The sequence below is a fragment of the Coregonus lavaretus genome, assembly GCF_964263955.1.
Source record: "Coregonus lavaretus genome assembly, contig: SUPER_35_unloc_1, whole genome shotgun sequence".
In the NCBI taxonomy this organism is placed as follows: Eukaryota; Metazoa; Chordata; class Actinopteri; order Salmoniformes; family Salmonidae; genus Coregonus; species Coregonus lavaretus.
In genome coordinates, this window is record NW_028167181.1 from 3,505,572 (window position 1) to 3,528,838 (window position 23,267).

General features: G+C 44.2%; 1 protein-coding gene across 1 annotated transcript in view; it reads left to right on the forward strand.

Moving 5' to 3' along the window:
- The window catches only part of LOC311109962 (hedgehog-interacting protein-like), a 37,916-nt gene extending 30,309 nt beyond the window's left edge, over positions 1-7,607 (forward strand). The window contains exons 9-10 of the mRNA XM_084188477.1: positions 6,746-6,925; positions 7,298-7,607. Coding sequence (XP_084044603.1) covers positions 6,746-6,925; positions 7,298-7,494 — 377 coding nt within the window. The 3' untranslated portion in view covers positions 7,495-7,607. The remainder of the gene's footprint in view (positions 1-6,745; positions 6,926-7,297) is intronic.
- The last annotated feature ends 15,660 nt before the right edge of the window (positions 7,608-23,267 follow it).

Consider the following 23,267-nt stretch of genomic DNA (forward strand, 5'->3'; position numbering starts at 1 on the left):
GGTAGAGGGAACATCATACCTCCCTCCATCCCTTGTTTTCTACACCTCTCCAATACATCACACACACACACACACACACAGGGCTCTTATCCCCTTAAACAAATCATCACACAACGCCTGGTTCCCCGGCCAACGCAAATCTCAGTGCGGTAATTGGAGAGTAAGCATACTGTTTCTAACACCAACGCTACCAGTGGGCCCTGTTAGAGAGAGAGAGAGAGAGAGAGAGAGAGAGAGAGAGAGAGAGGGGGAAGATAGGAAAGAGTGAGAGAGGAGAGAGAGAGAGATGAGAGAGAGAGAGAGAGGAGAGAGAGAGCGAGAGAAGAGAGAGATGAGAGAGAGAGAGAGAGAGAGAGCGAGTCACATGTGGCTCGCTGGGTATTTTGGTAGCGTTTGACAGGGCAGCTTATACACTCCTGGAGAGAACGGAGTGGTAATGTTTTCCTCATAGTCGTAGGGAGGGATTTGTTACATGTGAGTGGAAGATCTGTGGTTTGGGTTTTAATAAAGGGATGCTGTGTCCCAACAATGTGCCCACCAATCCAGGTCGCACACAGCTGATAATGTGCTGGAGTTTTTGGTGATAAATATTACTAGAGGAGATGTGACTGGCACAAAGGGTGGCTGCTAATCATTGTTGTATGCGTGCTAAACATTTTACCATGTGTTTTACTCTATAAAAAATATTTTTCGATAATGATGAATCTTTAACAAATGATTATTATTATATTATTATGTTTGCGTCAAGCCAAGTACATGTGAAAAACATTTATCCCAGCACACCAGGAGGTATGTACATGGGGTGTATGAATTCCCCCCTCCACCGCAGGCAATAACTGAGACATGTGTAGGCCTTGAATGTCACTGATATATAGTCTGAATAATGAGACATTACATTGAACACAACCAGATCCTCTCACTTTCTAATTCAAACCAATTGCTCATCAAGCAGTGTCTTTTCACCCTCAACCACCCACAAATCATCCAATCCCCCTTTTCAGCACGCTGTAATGGAGAACTAGAGATCCTCATGTAGGTTTAGGTTATTCAGCTTAAGTGAAGTTGGTAGGGAGGCATGTGGCGCATCTCAAAACATTTCACTGGGCTTACAGTCCAAGAAGGCGCCAGAATAATGTTTCCTTAAGTCCACTTCACTTTCTTGGAGTGTGTGTGTGTGGGACAATAGAAACAGATCCCTGGCTAATTATTGCTAAGGTGATGACAGTACCACCCAAGTCACAATTCATTACGCCACAGATGTTTCTATGGGCCCCTTGCTGCCCCGCTCAACGTTTTATTTATGTTTTCTGGCATGGACAAATTTTTCCCAAACAACAATTCTTTCCACCCATATTTTGAGCTTGTTTAGTCTGTATAGTGGCCCCTGTGGTGTTGTGAGTCCGGCTTCTACACACACACACACGCACACACAAACACACACACACACTCACTTCGTTATTAGTATCTCGTTACAGGGAGGATGGAGAGGGGGAGGGAAGGAGGCAGCCAACGTTTCTGACCTTGCTGTGTTATCACGTCTGGTGGGCCACCCGTCCTCCTCTACCCCTCCTGGGGTACCTGGCGCCCCCTCACCCTCCTCCTTTACAGCAGACTTGTATTTTTGAGAGGCGAGCCTGTGGTGGTCCAGGGGTCCCACAACATCCACCATCCACCCGCATGGTGTTTTCATTACATGTGTTTGGGGAAGAGGAGGGGGGCGTTAGGAGGTAGGAGGCTGGGGAAGAAAATCACCTAAACCCCTCTGTGATGTTGTGGGGTAAACACACGTCCCGGCAGCACGCTGACTTCATTTGTAGGTATTTGTTTGTCAGTCGGGTACCGTCCAATAATAAATAGGCCACCATGCGTCTCAGTAACATCTGTATATTGTTGTGTCTGTGTCCCATGTGGACACAGAGGCAGAGTAGGATCATGTGGCATTGTTCACTGGCTCTACGGTGGAAGGAGACAGAGCTGTTTAAAAATACCATGCAGCCTTGCCCGGGATTCAAACCTACTCCATATGCATCACACGCACACGCACAAACATTAATACACACAAAAACATATCATGTGTGTTTCTGCGTGTGATGCATATGGAGTAGGTTTGAATCCCGGGCAAGGCTGCATGGTATTTTTAAACAGCTCTGTCTCCTTCCACCGTAGAGCCAGTAAACAATGCCACATGATCCTACTCTGCCTCTGTGTCCACATGGGACACAGACACAACAATATACAGATGTTACTGAGACGCATGGTGGCCTATTTATTATTGGACGGTACCCGACTGACAAACAAATACCTACAAATGAAGTCAGCGCGCTGCCTTGTCTTCCCCAAGGCTTCAACAGGTTTCAGCTCTGTTTCGAATGTTTCTTCTTCTTTTTCCTCTTACCCTCTTTCTATAATTAGATCAGTGTAATGTCTGATTGAGACATGCAATGCTTCATTGAATATGTCTTATCTCAATTGCCCTGCCACACGCAGTCAGAGGTCCCCATGAGAGAGAGAGAGGGAGAGAGAGAGAGATACTTTTATTTATTTCTGGTGCTAACATCCATGTAGAAGCAGAGGAGGAGGAGGCTTCATTCCTTGAGAGAGGAGAGACACAAACAAACACAGCCTCCAGATATTGGGTGGGTTGATTATGTGGTGGATGTCACTGGCCACATAGTAAAGCTGTACAGAATGTAACTGCCAGGTTGTTTATTGTGTATAAGAATGGAAGGGACAGAACCACATTTTATTCAAAACCAAATTCTATCCTGTCCTTACGATTCCATCTGGAACCTGAATGGGGGAGAAATCCTTTTCGTAGCGAGACCATTGAAACAGTTAGAACTCCTGCTGATAACGGTAATAAAAATAGTTTGTCTTTCCATTTAAACAGGCTTTTATCCAAAGAGGGAGAAAAAGGTTCTCCTGTATCATAATACACTTTTCACTCAATTTATGCTTTAGTTTAGTCAGGTGCAGAGTCCTCTGATTGAATTGTGTTGAGTAAAGAGGTTGAGAAGCCCCAGTGGACATAGAATAGGGCTCTGGGACCTCCTTTATGAAGTCACTATGGAAGTCACAAATGACAGGAAGCACTGGGGAGAAGGAGCAGGGAGGTGTGTGTGTATGGTACGATAGCGCCCAGCTCCCGGCATACTGGCCAAAAAAATCCAGCTCTTTTATTCAGATGTCCCTCCTAAATCTTGCTGCTGCGCTACTGTGGTCCTTCCCTTGACAAAGCTGCTCCACAGTTCCACTGAATGGCCCTGGCTCCTACAATACACAGTACATTTCTGACACAATTAAAACAAGGGATGAAACCACAAAGAAGACCCCAAACAATGGAGCCGGATGACAAAACAGCCAAAGGACTCACACTGGGCCGTTTGATTAAGCTATTGTCGGGAGGCACAATGTACACCACTCCAGGGCTTTTTTCTCACATACACCTCATGCCAATCAAGCAAGCCCCCAGCACATAGCCTCAACACATTCCTTCCTTCCCAAAACCCTCCGCACCAACTCCCAGCCTACCAGCCACCCATCACTATCAAAGCTTTAAGTGAAATAAATCTGATAGTCGCTAGAGCATCCCTCACTAATAGCATCCCCTTTATCAATCAGCTGTATGATCTGATCTGGGGTGACGTTTGAGGTGGTGAGGTATTATAAAGAGGGCTGTGTTATGAATAAGAGGGAGCTGATCTGAGATCAGGCCCAGCATATTGTCCCTGGCTGAGGTCTCCTGTTCTAGAACAAAGGGGGAGGTGGGAAAGGAGGCAGCTGAGCCAAGCAGAGCTCCATAAACCCCTCCCCTCCTCCCCACCACCACCCCGCCTCCCACCTCCATTCAGCCACTAGAACTAAACTCTTTGAAAAAAAGGTGCTATCTAGAACCTAACAGGGTTCTTCGGCTGTCCACATAGGATAACCCTTTGAAGAACCCTTTATGGTTCCAGGTAGAACCCTTTTGGGTTCCATCTAGAACCATTTCTACAGAGAGTTCTACATAGAACCTAAAAATGTTCTACCTGGAACCAAAAAGGGTTCTCCTATGGGGACAGCCGAAGAACCCCTTTGGAACCCTTTTTTCTAAGAGTGTTGGGGACCAGCCAATAATGTGTACAAACCCTGGATGGCTGATGCTATGTATTGGCCATTGAGAGGTTTTTGAAACCACCGGTCGGCCATATTGGCACTCCCCAGTAGGAGCAGTCCGCCATAGGAATGAATGGAATTCTACACTATTTCAATTAAAAGTTTCAAGGACAAAATTACATTTATTTAAATATTTGTGTTGTTGTAGTGGGGACAGTAACATTAGTAATACAAATAATATGTACTTTAAGGAAAATGTTTTTGTATAGATTTTTTTATGTTTAGCTCACATAATTTCATTTAAAATTATGCATTAAGGTGTCTGTAATATGATACATGTGGCAAAAACGAGTGTAGACATTAATAAATGCATTTCAAAGCTTCCAAAATATTTTTTACAACGATGAGGTAGTGCCAAGATGGAGGCACGGTGGCTTCAAAACAGCGCCCCCTAGCAGTCATCTCGTGTATATATAAATAATTGGGACCAGCCTGGCCCAGCCCCGTGGACACTCAAACTAATAAGCCAGCCCTCCTTTAATTTATCAGTCTGTGTTTTATGCAAGTGTCCTCGCCGAGTTGATACATTCCCACAGTGCCTGTTGACCCAGCTGCCTTTGTCAAGTGGCGCTCCGGCAGGTGTTGTTTTCACCCGGGCCCATGGCCACCCATGGCACTGATACAAACTGATGAGGAGCGCTAGCCGTGGCTGACCCCTGCCTGCCTGACACTATTAACAGTGTTGTACCCCAATCCTCCAGGGACTAGCTGTCCCCCTTTCCTCTCTCTCTCTCACCCTGGTCTCTTTCTCCCGACTCCATCACTCTCCCACCCTCTCTCTTTCTGTCCCTCCTTCTCTCCGTTTTAACAACTTGCAGCCTGTCACAACAAAGGCCCAGAGTGTGGATGAGAAAAGACACAGGGTTGGGTGGGTGCTGAGGGGAGCGGAGCATGGGAATCGCCCCCGTCCCCTCCACCCCCCCTAGAGACCCCCTTTAGGCTCTGGTACTGCCCCGGGACTGCCATCAGTCAATGTGGCTGTCAGAACAACACTCTCCCAGCCACGGGGTTCAACGCCCCACTCACACACCCGCAGGACCCTGACCAGGACCCCCTAACTCACTCACACACACACAACACAGGCCAGGAGCCCCTCCTTTGAGCACTAACCAACAGAGCACTAACCAACCACAGTCAGTAAGTCAGTTAATTCACAACCAGACCCCAATATCACACTCAGTTGTGGCTCCTGTCTGTCCATTGGTCATTAAATCTCTATAGCATTATCTCTCTATAGCATTATCTCTCTACAGCATTAGATCTCTCTCCAGCATTATCTCTACAGCATTAGATGTCTCTCCAGCATTATCTCTCTACAGCATTAGATCTCTCTTCAGCATTATCTCTCTACAGCATTAGATCTCTACAACATTAGATCTCTACAGCATTAGATCTCTCTTCAGCATTATCTCTCTACAGCATTAGATCTCGCTACAGCATTAGATCTCTCTACAGCATTAGATCTCTCTACAGCATTAGATTTCTACAGTATTAGATCTCTCTTCAGCATTATCTCTCTACAGCATTAGATCTCTTCAGCATTATCTCTCTACAGCATTAGATCTCTCTACAGCATTAGATCTCTACAGCATTAGATCTCTACAGCAGCCAGAGAGTCCAGCACCCAGAGTGTGTGTGTGTGTGTGTGTGTGTGTGTGTGCTTGTGCGTGTGGGTGTGTGTGTGGGTGTGTGTGTGTGTGTGTGTGTGTGTGTGTGTGTGTGTGTGTGTGTGTGTGCCTGATGGATATATCAGTACACTGCCTGGCTGAGGCTTGTCTTGCCTCAATAGTCAATGCTGTTCAGCCCTAGCCACACACACAGACACACACACACACACACACACACACACAAGCTAACAGACAATTCACATTTGAATTCCATCACGTAGAACGCTGCAATATTATTTCCAGATTTCTGAGCCCGGGCTGGAGCGTGATATGAAATGATCAAACTTTAAGCCTCATTTGGGCCAGTGCGTGTGTTCAATGTTTGTCTTGTCATGAGATGATCACAATATGTCTGTTTAGTGTGCCGCCTGTTGGCAGTGTGGTTGGATATGTTTGCAGGTGTGTGGTACATCTGTGTGTGGTGTTTATGAGTCTCCTGTCATGCTGAATTGAAGCTGCTCCCGGTGTTCTAGACACACACACAGCCATGTCCTCAGTGGAAAGAAAACTCTGGTCCAGCCATTCAGTCAGTCCACCATTCCAACCTCCCAGCCTCCCAACCTCTGATGCATCACTGTATGATCCAAATGAATGAATTATACATCAAAAATGAATTAACAACATTCTAGAAACTGAATATTCCAGAAAGAACCATGTCACACACAGAGTCTCTCCGTACTCAAACATTCATTCTCCCCATGACTCCTTTCCATCACATCAATGTTATGTAAAGGCCCATTCTGGTGGAGCCGTTTCCTCTGCCCTGTTTTACATGGGTAAGTGTTCTGCTGCTATGGCACCACTACTGCCTCCTCTATAGTGTGTGTGTGTGAATATGGTGTGTGAAAGAAAGGCCACATATCTGTATGTAATGCCTCAGAGCAGTGTGTGTGTGTGGGTGTGTGAGAGCCTTTAGAGTGTGTGACCGTTGCCCTCCCTGTGTGGCCACTGCAGGCCCGCGGTCCCTAAGGAGTGTCAGAGACAGGTGGAGGCCCCGGAGCTGCTGGGAACGGCCTGCTCACGGCAGTGTAAGAACGGATACTGCACCCCCACCGGGAAGTGTTGCTGCAGCACTGGCTGGGAGGGACCCTTCTGCAGAGTGGGTGAGTCAGAGAAAAGTGCTGTTTGAAATGTTCAACCATAACCTAGAACTTTACATAATAACCCTCTGCAGAGTAGCAGAGACCTACTGTATAACAAGAGTTACACAATAATGTGAAGAATTCTACTGTATATCTTGAGTAATGTTGATATTAATCAAATAGGCTACTTTGGATCCATAATGGACACTTATCACATAAAGTGTTTATGAATGTTTTGTTGTCGTCGCTTGTCATTGTCATATACCTGTTATATGATATCCTCTCTCTCTCTCTCTCTCTCTCTCTCTCTCTCTCTCTCTCTCTCTCTCTCTCTCTCTCTCTCTCTCTCTCTCTCTCTCTCTCTCTCTCTCTCTCTCTCTCTGTGTGACACAGCTAAATGCGAGCCAGCCTGTCGTAATGGAGGCGTGTGTGTTGAGCCCAACAAGTGCCTGTGTAAGAGCGGCTACTCGGGCGCCCAGTGTGAGAAGGGCGAGCGGGGCATGCCTAGCGACCAGGAGAAGGACGGCATCCTGGACCACATCATAGACATGACCTCGTACCTGCTGAACCTCACCAGCTACATCGTATAGGGGCACGGGAAGGGGGTCCGCTCCCACCATGACCCCCTAACTGAACCTCCAGCAGACTCCAAGGAGAAGCCCAAGCAGAGCCTCCCTCCTCCGTGATTCATCCCTGAGACATACACCCCCATCTGGAAATACCCTGTCCCCGTCACCACCCGGACTCTGGTCATCTTCCTGCCCATAAGCTCCACACTGTTGACCGTACAGTAGGCTACAGGCCAAGCATCCCTCCAGAGACCATCACACAGACAGACACAGCAGTGTGATGGTTGAATGCATGGCTATCGTCGTCTATGGTCTAATCGTTGGACCTCCACTGTGGCTACATAAGCTCTTTTATACTCTTCTTCTCCAGGAGAAAATTCCTCTCCTCTCTCTCCCACTCTGGAACCCCCATGCAGATGACTTGATATTAGCACTGCACCCCTGCTGAGAACAGAGGGAGACCCCCTCACGTTCTCTCGACACACAAAGAAAAACGGCGGCCATTTTGACTGAAACCTTACAGAGAGCGAAGGGCGAGTCGGCTGAACTGAAGCACAGCGATGCGTGCGGAGGCGTGGTGACTAAGTTAGCCCCCAGGACTGGAGAGTGGACAGCCCAATACTGAGGGTTAGCTTTGGGTCTGCTTTCACCAACAAAACACAGCCTATATACAGCCTTTAAATGAACATGCTAATCTCTTCAGCATCAGTAATGCAATAATACTGACACTGACTGAAGAGTTTCTGATAATCTTACTGTGCCATGTATAGAGCCCCATACAAAGTCCTGGACTATCTTGTGTAAAGGCGCTAATACGAACGACCAATAATGCCGTAATGTCACAGTAATAATTATGAGGTTTATGGAGTTATTGTTATTTTGTCCTACTGTTTCTGGTTTGTGGGCACATCTTCATAGAAAAAGCTACGTATATGATACTTCATGATACAGCGGTATAGATTTGTTGTTCATTGCTCACTTGACATGCTACCAATGTACAGAATGGATCCATAGCTGAAGAATGAGTGTCTTTGGACTCAACAGGTATCTATAGATCTATAGAGTTTATATGGCTGTGTCCCAAATGACACCCTATTCCCTATATAGTGCACTACTTTTGATCAGAGCCCTATGCGGCCCTGGTCAAAAATAGTGCGCTACATACAGAATAAGGGTGCCATTAGGGACAGAGTCTATGACATTGTTAGGATTGAGCTCATAGCTTTGTACTCCCAATGTCAACGCCAGTTTCATACATCTGAAATGGAGTCATCAACTCCATGCACTGTAATGTCATGTTTTTTTGTGTTTCACAATCAAGGGCAGACGATTATGTTGGGACTAGTACGGTGTTAAACAGCAATGACATTGTGACACACACACACACTAACACAGTGGCACGCAGCAAGTCAAATCTCACTCACTCTTAATCGCTCATACTGAACACAGAGACTCGCTACTCAACTTCAGTGTGAATTATAAAGGGAAAGAAGCGCACGGTGATGTATATTTCATACATATAGAGCTGAACTAAGTACTACTTAGCCTTGCAAAATAATATAGCATTACTATTGTTTTGATAGAGGAGGGTTTATTTTTTTAACTGTAATAATATATGGGAGAGGACGGTGTTTGTAGAAAGTGGTTTTGCATTAAGCTTGAAAAATCATGTCTTTTATTTTCATTTCTTTTTTTGCTAACACAAAATGTATGCAGTGTTTTTCCACTGTATAAAGACACACAACAACACGTGCAGTACAGATCGGCACATTGTGTTAAAGATAATGCATGTCTATACCTGAATAGAAGAGTTTGGAACCGATCACTGAGACATAACACAAGGGTCTCTCTGTGTTTCCTTCCCGTAGTACACCTCTGCCTGTGGCATTCAACTGCAGCATAACGGTCGGAGGTTGGTCTTTGTTTCAGAAATGATCCAAGTTTCGCTAGGCCGCCAACTTATTGGAGGCTGTTCACAGTCAGATGAGAAGAGTTCCTCCAAGTTGATCAGATGAAAGATGGTTTCACACCAGACACTCTACTCTACCTACTGTGAGACGTTCAGATAAGACAGATGGAATGATAAAATGTGTCAAGTATGAACCCAGACTTCTTTGATCCACTTTGCGGTGAACTGTGATCCCTTAACAAATGAATAGTAGAAAGAAGACTTTGCTCATCTCAAAGCCAGGGATCTAAAACGTCTTCAGCGAGCCAAACGACAAAAAAAAAAAAAGACTATAATTATTTTGGAGCCCATCGTCTTTCTTCAGAAGACTGTATAAAACACACTCGTCACTAATCTACATGTTGATCAGGATTGGTTCATTTGATATACTGCCATTGCAAATTCCTTGATACCATATTAATATTGAGTCTCATGACAGTAGTTCAGCAAAGAGCAAAGCAACCCTTTACATCTTGTGCCAATTTGACTTTTTTAAGTGCCTGCCCCCCACAAAATAGGAATATCTTTATTTCTATGATCATATTTTGTTTTGAGTTCCCATTGTAAGCATGGTTAGAAGTGTTCAGAGTTTTCCAGTCTCTCTCTCTCTCTCTCTCTCTCTCTCTCTCTCTCTCTCTCTCTCTCTCTCTCTCTTTTCCTTCTCGCTCTCTCTCTCTCTCTCTCTCTCTCTCTCTCTCTCTCTCTCTCTCGCTCTTTCTCTCTCTCTCTCTCTCTCTCTCTCTCTCTCTCTCGCTTTCTCTCTCTTTTCCTTCTCTCTCTCTCTTCCTTTTCTCTCTCTCTCTCGCTCTCTTTCCTTTTCTCTCCTCTCGCTCTCTCTCTCTCTTTCCTTCTCTCTCTCTCGCTCTCTCTCTCCCTCTCTCTCTCTCTTGCTCTCTCGCTCTCTCTCTCTCTCTCGCTCTCTTCCTTTTCTCTCCCTCTTGCGCTCTCTCTCTCTTTTCCTTCTCTCTCTCTCTCTCTCTCTCTCTCTCCCTCTCTCTCTCTCTCTCTCTCTCTCTCTCTCTCTCTCTCTCTCTCTCTCATCCTCTCTCTCTTTCTCTCTCTCTCTCTCTGTTTGTTTTCTCCTCTGTATCTTCAATGACAGCAGTTGTTGAATCTCTGTCTCACCAGTGTTCTATCTGGTCTATAATGCGTCAAATGGAACTCATGCTGTAATGTCGATACTATAATTTGCACTTAATGTGAAACTTGCATTTTAGCTGCTGAGACGGCGTGGTGTGAATAAAATAGAGTAACCGTTTTCATTATTTAAGTAGTTACGCAAACAAAGTTATTTAAGTTCTCTACAATTGTTTTTACCGCTGTATGTGATGATTTTGATTTTAATACATTTAATCATGTATTGTAAATAAAACCTAGGGCTATCTTTGTTTCTTTTCAGAAATATCTATATGTCTATTAAAGTTTATAGCATGTCTGAAAACCTCTTGTCACTGTGTCTGTTTGATGATGAGGATGATGATGATGACGTTGTAGCGTAGAGCAGAACATTCTTCTTGAATAACAACCCATAGAAATAGTCATAGAATCTGTTCATTATATTTCTATGTGACTAACAACCCTTGCTCCTGCAGGAAAGGAAATGATAGGTTGTTGCAGGATGATTACAAATGGAGACAGATTGAGGCCTTCTGCCAGGGTGTGGAACAGTGACCTCACCTTCAATGTATCCTCGTAATGTTAGATCTGAGCACCCAGAGGTTGTCTACAGTAGCTAGTCTGTTTGGCCTTAGATTTCTAGATTTCTGAGATTGACATGTAGAGCCTGACAGTCTTTTACTGTTCTATGAGTGTAAATCAATAGCATAACATCCTTCCACTATTGGTATTAACAGTATAAGCAAGTGATGGTTGCTTAATAAAAGCACACTATCCATTGACATAGGTTGCCCCCTCTGTCTGTCTTTCTGTCTGTTGTGTCCCAGTGTTGGGAAGTGTCTCATTTCATGTACAGTACGTCACCTGTTGTTTACGAAGCATGTGACAAATACAATGTTATTTTATTTGACTCACCAAATATCCACCATCCAGAAGGTATTCTCTCCAGCTACGTAAAGCGTACAGAGGGATGTTGAGAAAATGTTTGGGGAAAGCCAGCCCAAGGGCCAATGTAGATCATCGGCCAAAGTTTTCCCTAACGTTTAAAGTCTGCAAGCAAAGTTACTGTTCAGAGAGGGAAGGAGAAAGAGAGAGAGAGAGAAGCCCTGTTTATATCAAATCAAATTGTATTTGTCACATGCTTTGTGAACAACAGGTGTAGACTAACAGCCTTGTACTTACGGGTCTTCTTTAAACAGTGTTGTACTGGGCCGTACGCACTACCCTCTGTAGCACCTTGCGGTCGGATGCCAAGTTGCCATACCAAGCGGTGATGCAGCCAGTCAAGATGCTCTCAATGGTGCATCTGTATAACTTTTTGAGGATCTGAGGGCCAATGCTAAATCTTTTCAGCCTCCTGAGGGGGACCAGGTGTTGTCATTCCCTCTTCACAACTCTGTTGGTGTGTGTGGACCATGATAATTCCATACTGATGTATACAACGAGGAACTTGAAGCTCTCGACCTGCTCCACTAAAGCCCTGTCGATATGGATGGGGGCGTGCTCCGCCCTCCGTTTCCTGTAGTCCACGATCATCTCCTTTGTCTTGCTGACAAATAATATACCTGGTTCTAAAATGTGTCCTTAGACCTGATCTTGTCCACATTCTGATCTTGTCCACATTGTTAGACAGGTGTAAACAATCAAGACACATTGTGATCTGATTGTGATCAGATCTTCCTGCCCACCTTTGGAGGCAGTCATGCACACATTGTGTAGATGGATCTGGACAGGGAAAACAGTTATGATCCTGCCCTCTAAAATCATTGACAGGTGGCACCATTGACTTATGTCATTAACATGTGAATTAAAATAAATAAATACACATTTGTTCGAAAGAATATCTGTCATATAATTTGCATACAGGGAAGGACCAGGAAAATCTGGTCACAATACAGACACAGCAGACCGATAATAGACAATCTGAAATGTGGACAAGATTAGGACAGGATTAGGCCTGTTACCGCCAGGTATAAACGAGGCTAGAGAGAGAGACGTATGTCCCTGACATAGACTTGATAGACAAGAGCACTAGAAGATATTCAATGAGTGTCATTGGAAGATTTGCATACAATGGCTATGGAACTGAGTTCAGTACTACTTTCCCAGGATTATATTTTTAAAGAAAACGTTTTTTCTGATGAGAATGTTGATAATATTACTAATGATCCTGTAGTTATAGTACACAAAAGGGTTATCCAGCTGTTCCCATAGGAGAACCCTTTTTAGTTCCAAGAGTGTGCAAAGCTGTCATCAAAGCAAAGGGTGGCTACTTTGAAGAATCTAAAATATAAAATAAATGTGTTTAACATGGCGCTTGCAACGCCAGAGTTGTGGGTTTGATTCCCAAGGGGGGCCAGTATGAAAAAAATGTATGCACTCATTAACTGTAAGTCGCTCTGGATAAGAGCGTCTGCTAAATGACTAAAATGTAAATGTAAAATTATTAATTTCCTTCTGAAAATATCAATCAAGCTCCCTGGTTATAACGATAGTGGAGGTGGACCACCCACCTCACCACACACAGTCCTCTCAGGCAGCTCCCTCCCTATTTAGAGTAATGCAATACGAAGTTGTCTTTACACTGTTTAGAGCCAATCAAAATTGCGTAAAGTGGAACTGGGCAATTGTGCTTCAAGGTCCAAGCAGCCAGCAGGCAGCATATATTTTAGTTTATACACTATCTGTGGCATGAATCATGACTTTTCATTTGGAATAGTTTTCTTTTCCCCCTCCCATAGGGCCCTGGCCGGCATATCTGTCATAAACAGTGTAACCCAGCACTTTGAATAAACATGAGGAGTCTGTATGCTAAATATTTGTAGGACCAAGATGGCTGGAAGTGCATGTTATAATATTGTATACATGAGTTGAAGAGTTAGTCCAACTAAATACTATGAGAGGAAAGACAGAGGGAGACAGACAGAGATAATGACAAAATAATTGACTATTTGTGATTTGAATGGGAAAGAATACAATCATTTATTTAATCCTTTTCCCCAGAAACATTTTATTTCAGTGAACAGAACTTTTATAGAACTGAATATCTCTCAGAACAAATGCAAATCTTGCTTTTCAAAAATCCGACCACAGCCTGTCATTATTGTATTGGTAGTATAGGGGACTGAAATGGCAGTGTATTGGTAGTATAGGGGACTGAAATGGCATTGTATTGGTAGTATAGGGGACTGAAATGGCATTGTATTGGTAGTATAGGGGACTGAAATGGCATTGTATTGGTAGTATAGGGGACTGAAATGGCATTGTATTGGTAGTATAGGGGACTGAAATGGCATTGTATTGGTAGTATAGGGGACTGAAATGGCATTGTATTGGTAGTATAGGGGACTGAAATGGCAGTGTATTGGTAGTATAGGGGACTGAAATGGCATTGTATTGGTAGTATAGGGGACTGAAATGGCATTGTATTGGTAGTATAGGGGACTGAAATGGCATTGTATTGGTAGTATAGGGGACTGAAATGGCAGTGTATTGGTAGTATAGGGGACTGAAATGGCATTGTATTGGTAGTATAGGGGACTGAAATGGCATTGTATTGGTAGTATAGGGGACTGAAATGGCAGTGTATTGGTAGTATAGGGGACTGAAATGGCATTGTATTGGTAGTATAGGGGACTGAAATGGCAGTGTATTGGTAGTATAGGGGACTGAAATGGCATTGTATTGGTAGTATAGGGGACTGAAATGGCATTGTATTGGTAGTATAGGGGACTGAAATGGCAGTGTATTGGTAGTATAGGGGACTGAAATGGCATTGTATTGGTAGTATAGGGGACTGAAATGGCAGTGTATTGGTAGTATAGGGGACTGAAATGGCATTGTATTGGTAGTATAGGGGACTGAAATGGCATTGTATTGGTAGTATAGGGGACTGAAATGGCATAGCCTAAATAGTGCACTACTCTTGTCCAAACCACACAGGGCTACCTCATAAGGTTCTGGTCAAAATAGTGCACTACAGTAAGCTCCAAATGTATTTGGACAGTCACACATTCTATGTTGTTTTGTCTCTCTACACCAGCACTTTGGATTTGAAGTAATACAATGATTATGAGGTTAAAGTGCAGACTGTTAGCTTTCATTTGAGGGTATTTTCATCCATATCGGGTGAAACGTTTAGAAATTACAGCACTTTTTGTGCTTTTAGGGGACCAAAAGTATTGTGACAAATTAACTTGTATGTGTATTAAAGTAGTAAAAAGTTTAGTATTTGTTCCCATATTCATAGCATGCAATGACTACATCAAGCTTGTGACTGTACAAACATGTTGAATGCATTTGCTGTTTGTTTTGATTGTTTCTCAGATTATTTTGTGCCCAATAGAAATCAATGGTAAATAATGTATTGTGTCATTTTGGAGTCACTTCTATTGTAAATAAGAACAGAATACATTTCTAAACACTTCTACATTCATGTGGATGCTACCATCATTACGGATAATCCTGAATCAATCAAGAATAATGATGAGTGAGAAAGTTAGAGATGCACAAATATCATACCCCCAAAAAAACGCTAACCTCCCCTGTTATTGTAATGGTGAGAGGTTAGCATGTCTTGGGGGTATGATATTTGTGCGTCTGTAACTTTCTCACTCATTATTATTCAAAGCGGGCAGTCAACCTCATAGTCATTGTATCATTTCAAATCCAAAGTGTTGGAGTACAGAGCCAAAACAACAACAAATGTGTCACTGTCCAAATACTTTTGGAGTGCACTGTTCATAGGAAGGCCACTAAGGTCTGTCAATTACACTTTCTTGGAAGGAAGGGAGGGTATACCGTATATAAATGATCATTATGACATCTGCTCCAGCCTGACTTGAAATCTAAACAGACTCCTTCAGGATGAATCATGGTTTCCATAGTAATCTAATAGTACAGTTCCATTTTACAATACCACAACAACTGGCAGCTGAAGGATACACCGTGGCAGATATGCTGTACGCTAGGCTCTCAGTACTATAACAACACATTTTACTGCACCTATCTGGTGTATGTGACAATAAAACATCAATTGAATCAGTGCTTGTGTCATATGTTATGAAGCGTTTATGTCATGCTATGGAGAGGTCATAACATAACCGCATGGGAAAGATGATTTATCAAGTTGGGTGGACTTACCTACATGATCTATATTGCTCTCGTGTGTTCAATATTCATATTAATCTATTGCCCCGATTTAAAACAACACGGCCCACACCGCTTTGCAACAATATTGATTTATGTGCGAGAGCTGGATTTGGCCTGTATAAACATCGATGGTGGTTTCCGTGTGTGTCAATCCCCTGGTTGTGTATCTGGTTTTGTCACACCCCTAATTGCGTAGTGTATTCTATTACTTCATGTGTTTACATGGCTGACTCAGGGAATACTACTTGTGTAATGCGTGACCGACCCAGGCAGCTGAACTCTCATATTCCCTGGACCGAGCCACTGACTGATGAAGACATGCTTTCCTACAAATGTGCGTCTTTCTTTTCCTTCCCCCCCTAAACATTCCCCCCAAACCCTTATCACATATCAAAACAAACAAGGCAGAACCAAATCACTGCCCGGCATGTGTCGGATTTGAATGTGAGCCTATTTCTTACAAATGCATCTCTCTCGCTCTCTTAGCCTGAGAAGTCTTGGGTTTTTGGCATCTAAACTGAAAAAACGGCCTCCCTCCCTCCCTCCCTCCCTCCCTCCCTCCCTCCCTCCCTCCCTCCCTCCCTCCCTCCTCTGGTCCTGGATCCAGATCCCTGTTTACCTTTTCTAGGCCACCGCACTGACTCGCATCCATGAAATGATGCAATTAAGGTTCCCACTGGGGCGCAATCTGTCATGTAAACACAGAACGGGGTTGCAGGCAGGGAAGATCGGCCCAGAGAGACAGGTAGGTAGGAAGGAGACAGGTCGGGGATGGGAGGAGAGAGACGGAGGAGGAGAGAGGGCTAGAAAGGGGGGAGGAAGAGAAGGGAGGGAAGGAGTGGTGCCATGCGTACCCTCTTTGCTGCAGTGGGGCCGTACATTTTAACTGAGACGAACATGTCAGCTCACACACTGCTGGAGGAAGACAAGGGAGGAGGAGCGAGACTCCCCTCCAGGTGCACTGTGTGTGTACCTGTCAAATAAGACACATCTCTGTCTGTCTGTCTGTCTGCTTCCTCCCTCTGTCTGTCTGTCTGTCTGTCTGATTCCTCCCTCTGTTTGTCTGTCTGTCTGCTCCCTCCCTCCCTCCCTCCCTCCCTCCCTCCCTCCCTCCCTCCCTCCCTCCCTCCCTCCCTCCCTCCCTCCCTCCCTCTGTCTGTCTGCTTCCTCCCTCTGTATGTCTGTCTGTCTGCTTCCTCCCTCCCCTCCCTCCCTCTGTCTGTCTGTCTGTCTGCTCCCTCCCCCCCTCCCTCCCTCCCTCCCTCCCTCTGTCTGTCTGTCTGCTTCCTCCCTCTGTGTGTCTGTCTTTCTGCTTCCTCCCTCTGTGTGTCTGTCTGTCTGCTTCCTCCCTCCCTCCCTCTGTCTGTCTGTCTGTCTGTCTGTCTGTCTGCTTCCTCCCTCAGTCTGTCTGTCTGTGATTCTCAGCAGAGCTAGGTAAACAGCTGCTGTGGGTCGGAATGGACCACCTAGGTACAAGTTTCCACGTTGAGGTAGGCTTTTCAAACGAATGCGGAGAAATTTTCCCAAACACATTCAAAAGAGTTATGCAAATGGATTAGGAGGGTGCTGGCGTGGCGCATTGTTATATTAATCTGTATACACTGCGTCTGGTGTTGGCACGGTGCTGTGTTTGCCTTATTCTGTTAATCTGCCCGTCTCATCGGAGCTTACATCACTGAGAGTCAACACTACTCCACCCACCCCAGCCCCACCGCTAACACTGGAGCCCTGGGGTCAAGCGGACAGAGATGTGTGTGTGTGTGTGTGGGAGAGGAGGGTGTGTGTGTGTGTATGTGTGTGTATGTGTGTGTGTGTTCACCTCAGTGAAACACACACACACACCAGAGAGGGGTTAGCAGTTTGAAGAGTCATGTCCACTCCCTGACCACCCTAACAGGACAACGTCCCTCTGTGTATACTCCGTATAGTTCATTTCCCCTCACAAAAGAAGCTCAAGGCATTGGTTGCCAGACGTAAAGAGCAAACCCCCCTCTCCGCCTTCCTTTTCCAAGCGCTCTGCCTGTCTCATACATATTTGCTGTTCAAACAGCGACGACTAAGCTTGACTCTGCTCCAGAGCTCCCCGTCCAAAGAGAACGGGAGAAAGATAACAAAGTACAGGTGGTGTTCTATGCTACCAAAGATGTGGTTTTCCTCCTGTGTTCTGGCTGGCAGCTTGGGTGTATCGTTGAAGGGGAGGCAACAGCATCAACCATCCATCTGTCATTCGTCCATCTGTCCCTCAGTCCTGACACGTGGACGTTCCTCCTCTTCTTCTTGCATTATAATAGCGGATCATAGGGATACTCTGTGGTTCTGACTCATGGTGTTAACCATCGATCCCTGTGTCATCCTCTGTCATGAAGCTAGAGTGTGGAGACGGTTTAGATCTTTTTTTTTTAAACGACATGTAAAAAATACTTTTAAAAAGGCGTTCGTGATCTAACACCCGCACTGACTCTTTCTGCCTTACTAGCTCTGACCTTTCTGATAGCTACTTTGAGGAAAAATGAACTTTGACAGTGATATGTGGATGTCCTACCTAGCTATCTTAAGGTGAATGCACTAACTGTAAGTCGCTCAGGATAAGAGCATCTGCTAAATGACCATTTTTATTTTATTTTTATCTAGTGACTTCCTGTTCTCAACAGCAATAGTATATTCCTGCAGTATGGCTGCAGTGGTATTGCCTCTCTGGCTTCCTCTGACATGGTGGTGTAGAAAGGAGGAAGAGGAAAGAGAGAGTGTGTGTGTGTGTGTGCGTGTGTGCGTGTGTGTGTGTGTGTGGTATTTATGAGTCTCCTGTCATGCTGAATTGCAGCAGCGAATGGCTGCTCCCGGTGGCCTAGACACACATACAGCCATGTCCTCAGTGGAAAGAAAACCCTGGTCCAGCCATTCAGTCAGTCCACCATTCCAACCTCCCAGCATCACCTCTGATGCATCACTGTATGCTCCAAATGAATTAATTATAAATCAAAAACTCATTAACAACATTCTAGAAACTGAATATTCCAGAAAGAACCCTGTCACACACAGTCTCTCCGTACTCAAACATTCATTCTTCCCATGACTCCTTTCCATCACATCAATGTTATGTAAAGGCCCATTCTGGTGGAGCCGTTTCCTCTGCCCTGTTTTACATGGGTAAGTGTTCTGCTGCTATGGCACCACTGCTGCCTCCTCTATAGCTAAAGGACTAATCCTTGGTTACAGATGTAGGATCTTAATTTGAGCCAGTTTGCTACAGCAGGAAAATAATCCTGCAGCAACAGGAAATGTGGATTATAATACATTTTGTGTAGGAGTTGATACCTTTTTCATTAGGGAATTTCAAGTCTGACATTTAAATCTAGAATACACTACAAGTTTGCATTTCCTTCTGTGCAGGAAAAATCTCAGCAACAAAAGAGTGATCAAATAAAAGGTACAGAAACAGCCTGTGGTGGTGTTGTGATGTGTTGTGTTGTGTGCATCTCTACTCTAATCTCTCCCAAAGCTCTGTGTCCAATGGCTGTTCTCTGTTCTATTCTCCCTGCCGTCCCCGCTGTCTCTCTGTACACCATGTCCTTCCAGTCTGAATGAAGCCAAAAGGAAACGGTGGCATGGTTGGAGAGAACATAGAATTAAATGGACAGGTTGGGAAGAATGAGGGAGGAGGAGGAGGTAGAGAGAGAGAGGCTACCCTAGCGCAACCTGGTCTCAGAGCATTTTGTATTATTATGTACGTAAATCCAAGACACTAAATTTAGTATGATACTGTATGTTACGTTTTGTATGGCAAGTATTCATTTGTGAATGTCCATCATCCATTTCGTATGTAATGTTACAAATTATAATTTGTATGATATGGTAAGAATTGCCATTCATACAATATGTTACACATTTGAATTCAAATTCACAAAACATACAATATGTTACAAATTGTTAAACGTATGATATGTTAGGAATTCCATTTTGTTGTTAGCAAACTTTAGTTAGGTGGCTAAGTGGCCAACGCTACCTTTATCTAGCTGGCTAACGTTAGCTAGGGGTTAGGGTTAGAGGTTAGGATTAAGTTTAGGGTTAAGGTTAGAAGTTAGGTTAAAGGGTTAAGGTTAGGGTTAGGGGAAGTATTAGCTAAAAGGGTTAAGGTTAGGTGAAGGGTTACCTAACATGCTAATTAGTTTCAAAGTAGCTAAAAAGTAGGTACAAAGTTTCTAATAAGCTAAAATGCTAAAGTTGTCCGTGATGAGATTCGAACACGCAACCCTTGGGTTGCTATACGTTCACTATATATACGCCCACCCAACCACCCTCTTTTAATTTTTGCCTTAAGTAACCTTCTGTCTTATGTTACCATATAAACATCACATATCATACTAATTTGAGTGTCCCAGATGTACATTTACTATGTTACGTCTAGTCTATGAGACTAGGCTGCCAAGCGAGGCATTCCTTCATGGCATATTGGAGCTTTCTGTACAGGTGTGTTTTAGTGGCGTGCCCGCCTGATTTAGATATGTTTCTGCTTATAGGCTAATTTGTAAGTCAACTTGTCGATAATTAGATACATGCAGCTTATCATTAGCCTATATGTTGCCGTAAAATACTAAATAAACACTTGCTCACCTAAATAATGTCATAAATCGATAGAATGAATGCTTCAATTTAGTTGACATCAGTTGACATTGGTAAAGTTTTCTCTGTCATCTCTGCTGCTTTCGCGGAGCAAAGACGTTTAGGGACAGTGGAGAAAATGCACCAAAAAACATCTAAATGACATCAGTTTGGCGGGTTGTAAGGAAATAGAAAGCTGTGAAAATGACCCAACATGTTTCTGATAAGATTTCAGTTCAGCTTGGATGCATATTTTATGTGGTTGAAATACTATCAGCTTTTATGATGCAGATAGCACCTCTACAGATGGTACAGTATCTAACTGCGCATTCACATTCTCTCAAGATGCTAAAATAAAGAAATAATATTTATCCACTCCTGTTTCTAAGTCAAAATGTAACATACATTATCATTTTATGGCAATAATTGCTTAATTCTGCAGGAGTTAATACTACGGCTACGTGAACAGTATTTTAAGTCCCCATCTTGTGACTGTCGAATTTGTATATAGCCTCACAACATAGCCGGCACTGCTATCACGCTCTTTTACCACGTCACCAAATCTTTCCCAAACATTACTTTTCTGGCCCTTCCTTCTCTTTATTTAAACTCTCCATTTCGCAGTTTTTCTCTTATTGAATTAAACTCGGACATTGTCCTTTTTGCCTCAGTGGATCGAAGATAACTTTTTCTGCCTGTTCTCAAAAGCGTTTGGTGATTGGCTGTAGGCTATTTGGCGCGCATAAAGTTAGGTCCTAAAGCTTGGTTTTATGCACCAATGCCAGATAGACAAAAATAATAAAAGAAAAACCTAAATGTAGCCTATAGATATAAATTGCACAATAATTATACATTTATGGATTTTTTTAAGGTATTGTTTTCTCTTTATTCAACCCACTCTTCATCCACACAATATTTCATTACCCTAAACCAACCCCCCTCCCTTTTTTTTTTTTTTTTACATTTTTAGTCATTTAGCAGACGCTCTTATCCAGAGCGACTTACAGTTTATTTTTTCATACTGGCCCCCCTTGGGAATCAAACCCACAACCCTGGCATTGCAAACGGCATGCTCTACCAACTGAGCTACATCCCTGCCGGCCATTCCCTCCCCTACCCTGGACGACGCTGGGCCAATTGTGCGCCGCCCCATGGGTCTCCCGGTCACGGCCGGCTACGACAGAGCCTGGATTCGAACCAGGATCTCTAGTGGCACAGCTAGCACTGCGATGCAGTGCCTTAGACCACTGCGCCACTCGGGAGACATGCAGAATCGACAATCAAAATAAACGTTCTACCACAGTGACCATGTAATATTTGCGAAGGCTATTCCATTCGCAGTTCGGACATAACGTTTGTATGCGGCAACTAGAGCTAGAATAGATTTTGTACCCTGTTGTGACTTTCACCAAATATGTTGTCTTCTCACACTATTCAAAACCCTCCCTGCAGGTTATGAGTCACCCCCCCCAAAACTAGTGTGTGTATGTTTGTGTGTGTGTATGCATGCGTTTGTAGTTCTATGCATGTATGTGTGTGTGTCCACCATAAGGGAGCTAAAGTTAGAAACAGACTGGGTGGGTTGAGTCGGTCATTGAACCCACATCCATCCAGTGACCAGACCACATAGTGATGGATGGAGTGATACTTCAGACTTCCCCCTCTTTCCCCACTCCTCCCGTTTAGCTGGGGATCTGTCATTCAGTCCATTCTGTCCAATGTCCCCTCCCCCCTCCCTCCCTGCTGCTCTCATCAGGCCCTCGCAGGTGTCCCTCCCATCTGGTGACCTCACCCCTAACCCTTGACCTATGCCCTCTCACACCTGGGAGACTCCTCCCACTGCTGCACGCCCTATGAACTCTGACCCCAGCCTGTTGTCACTCTGCCTGGCTTCCTGCTAAACACATTAAGACCTAGTCTCGGAGCTGGTTGGTACCGGAACTTTCTCTGTGTTCTTCAATAAAGAGTCAGAGGGTTGATTCTGATTGGAATGTTGCTTAGGTTCTATTGGTAGAGGCCGGTAGAGAACAAGGAGTTGAAAGCAAGTTACTATTTTTTACTCCTGACTGTGCTCATCTGGGCTCATATTCATAAAGTGTCTCAGAGTAGGAGTGCTGAGCTAGGATCAGTGTTGCCTTTTAGATCAAAATGCATAAGATTAAATGGACATGGAAAACTTGATCTTAGATCAGCACTCTGAGATGCTTTATGAATATGGGCCCTAGCCTATAGGAGACAGTGCTACGAGAAAAGAAAGGGGGTTGTCTATCTTCCTGAAGCAGACAGAAGGTGGCAGTCCTCCCTCACAGCTCTGGTTGACTGAACTACGCTGACACCCTTAGACCAACCTCACACTGTCACTACCATCACTGCTGCTTCAGGTGTCTTAGACCAACCACACACTGTCACGACCATCACTGCTGCTTCAGGTGTCTTAGACCAACCTCACACTGTCACTACCATCACTGCTGCTTCAACACTAGACCAACACTGTCACTACCATCACTTCTGCTTCAACACTAGACCAACACTGTCACTACCATCACTGCTGCTTCAACACTAGACCAACACTGTCACTACCATCACTGCTGCTTCGGGTGTCTTAGACCAAAACTGTCACTACCATCACTGCTGCTTCAACACTAGACCAATACTGTCACTACCACCAATTCTTCTTCAACACTAGACCAACACTGTCACTACCATCACTGCTGCTTCAACACTAGACCAATACTGTCACTACCACCAATTCTTCTTCAACACTAGACCAACACTGTCACTACCATCACTGCCTCTTCAACACTAGACCAACACTGTCACTACCATCACTGCTTCTTCAACACTAGACCAACACTGTCACTACCATCACTTCTGCTTCAACACTAGACCAACACTGTCACTACCATCACTGCTTCTTCAACACTAGACCAACACTGTCACTACCATCACTGCTGCTTCAACACTAGACCAACACTGTCAC